At 41.7% G+C, this 1,678-nt stretch overlaps 1 protein-coding gene across 1 annotated transcript; it reads right to left on the bottom strand.

Moving 5' to 3' along the window:
- Positions 1–230: 230 nt before the first annotated feature.
- LOC114039617 (zinc finger protein 502-like) lies at positions 231–1,227 on the bottom strand (the record flags this gene model as incomplete). The annotated part of the gene is made up of 1 exon (XM_027857472.1): positions 231–1,227. A coding segment is annotated over one exon (997 nt), but the record flags the coding sequence as incomplete, so codon positions are not given.
- Between the last annotated feature and the right edge of the window lie 451 nt (positions 1,228–1,678).

The following is a 1,678-nucleotide window of genomic DNA, read 5'->3' as shown; positions in this document are numbered from 1 at the left end:
AAGGCCTTCCGGTGGATCACAGAACTTAATGAACATGAGAGAGTTCATACTGGAGAGAAACCTTTTCAGTGTAAAGAATGTGGGAAGACCTTCCGCCAGAGAAGAAGTCTTATTCAACACCAGAGAATTCACACCGGAGAGAAACCTTATAATTGTAGTGAATGTGGGAAGGCCTTTCGGTGGAGCACAGACCTTACTGAGCATCAGAGGATTCATACTGGAGAGAAACCTTATACATGTAAAGAATGTCGGAAAGCCTGCCCACATTCAATACAGTTATAAGGTTTCTCTCCAGTATGAATTCTCTGATGCTGAGCAAGTGGTGCTCTCTGACGGAAGGCTTTCCCACATTCTTTACATGTATAAGGTTTCTCTCCAGTATGAATCCTCTGATGCTCAGTAAGGTCTGTGCTCCACCGAAAGGCCTTCCCACATTCACTACAATTATAAGGTTTCTCTCCGGTGTGAATTCTCTGGTGTTGAATAAGACTTCTTCTCTGGCGGAAGGTCTTCCCACATTCTTTACACTGAAAAGGTTTCTCTCCAGTATGAACTCTCTCATGTTCATTAAGTTCTGTGATCCACCGGAAGGCCTTTCCACATAGATTACATTCATAAGGTTTTTCTCCAGTATGAATTTTCTGATGTTGAGTAAGTTCTGTGCTCCTGGGGAAGGCCTTCCCACATTCTTTACATTCATAAGGCTTTTCTCCAGTATGAATTCTCTGGTGTTCAATAAGGCGTATTCTCTGACGGAAGGCATTCCCACATTCTTTACACGTGTAAGGTTTCTCTCCAGTATGAATTCTCTGGTGTTGAGTGAGCCCTGTTCTCCGGCAGAAGGTCTTCCCACATTCATTGCATTTATAAGGTTTCACTCCCGTGTGAACTCTCTGATGACGAGTAAGTTCTGAGCTCCATCGGAAGGCCTTTCCACATGACTTACATTCATAAGGTTTCTCTCCTGTATGGATTCTCTGATGTTCAATAAGGCGTATTCTCTGCCGGAAGGCCTTTCCACATTCGTTACATTTATAAGGTTTCTCTCCATTATGAATTTTTTGATGTTCACTAAGTCCTGTCTTCCGACTGAATGCCTTTCCACATTCATTACATTCATATGGTTTCTCTCCAGTGTGAATTCTCTGATGTCGAGTAAGTCCTGTCTTCTGACTAAAGACCTTTCCACATACATTACATTCATTAGGCTTCTTTGCAGTAGAAATTCTTTAGTTATAATTCAGACCTTAGTGACAACCATAGAATACATCCCGGAGTGAAACCAGTTGGAGATGATGAATGTCAGAAGGCCTTCCCCAATAGCATGAACCTTACTCAACATCAAAGAATTTCTACTGCAAAGAAGCCTAATGAATGTAATGTATGTGGAAAGGTCTTTAGTCAGAAGACAGGACTTACTCGACATCAGAGAATTCACACTGGAGAGAAACCATATGAATGTAATGAATGTGGAAAGGCATTCAGTCGGAAGACAGGACTTAGTGAACATCAAAAAATTCATAATGGAGAGAAACCTTATAAATGTAACGAATGTGGAAAGGCCTTCCGGCAGAGAATACGCCTTATTGAACATCAGAGAATCCATACAGGAGAGAAACCTTATGAATGTAAGTCATGTGGAAAGGCCTTCCGATGGAGCTCAGAACTTACTCGTCAT

This window comes from Vombatus ursinus, unplaced genomic scaffold (assembly GCF_900497805.2).
Source record: "Vombatus ursinus unplaced genomic scaffold, bare-nosed wombat genome assembly UNPS02012150.1, whole genome shotgun sequence".
Classification (NCBI taxonomy): Eukaryota; Metazoa; Chordata; class Mammalia; order Diprotodontia; family Vombatidae; genus Vombatus; species Vombatus ursinus.
This window is presented reverse-complemented; position numbering and strand designations above follow the sequence as displayed.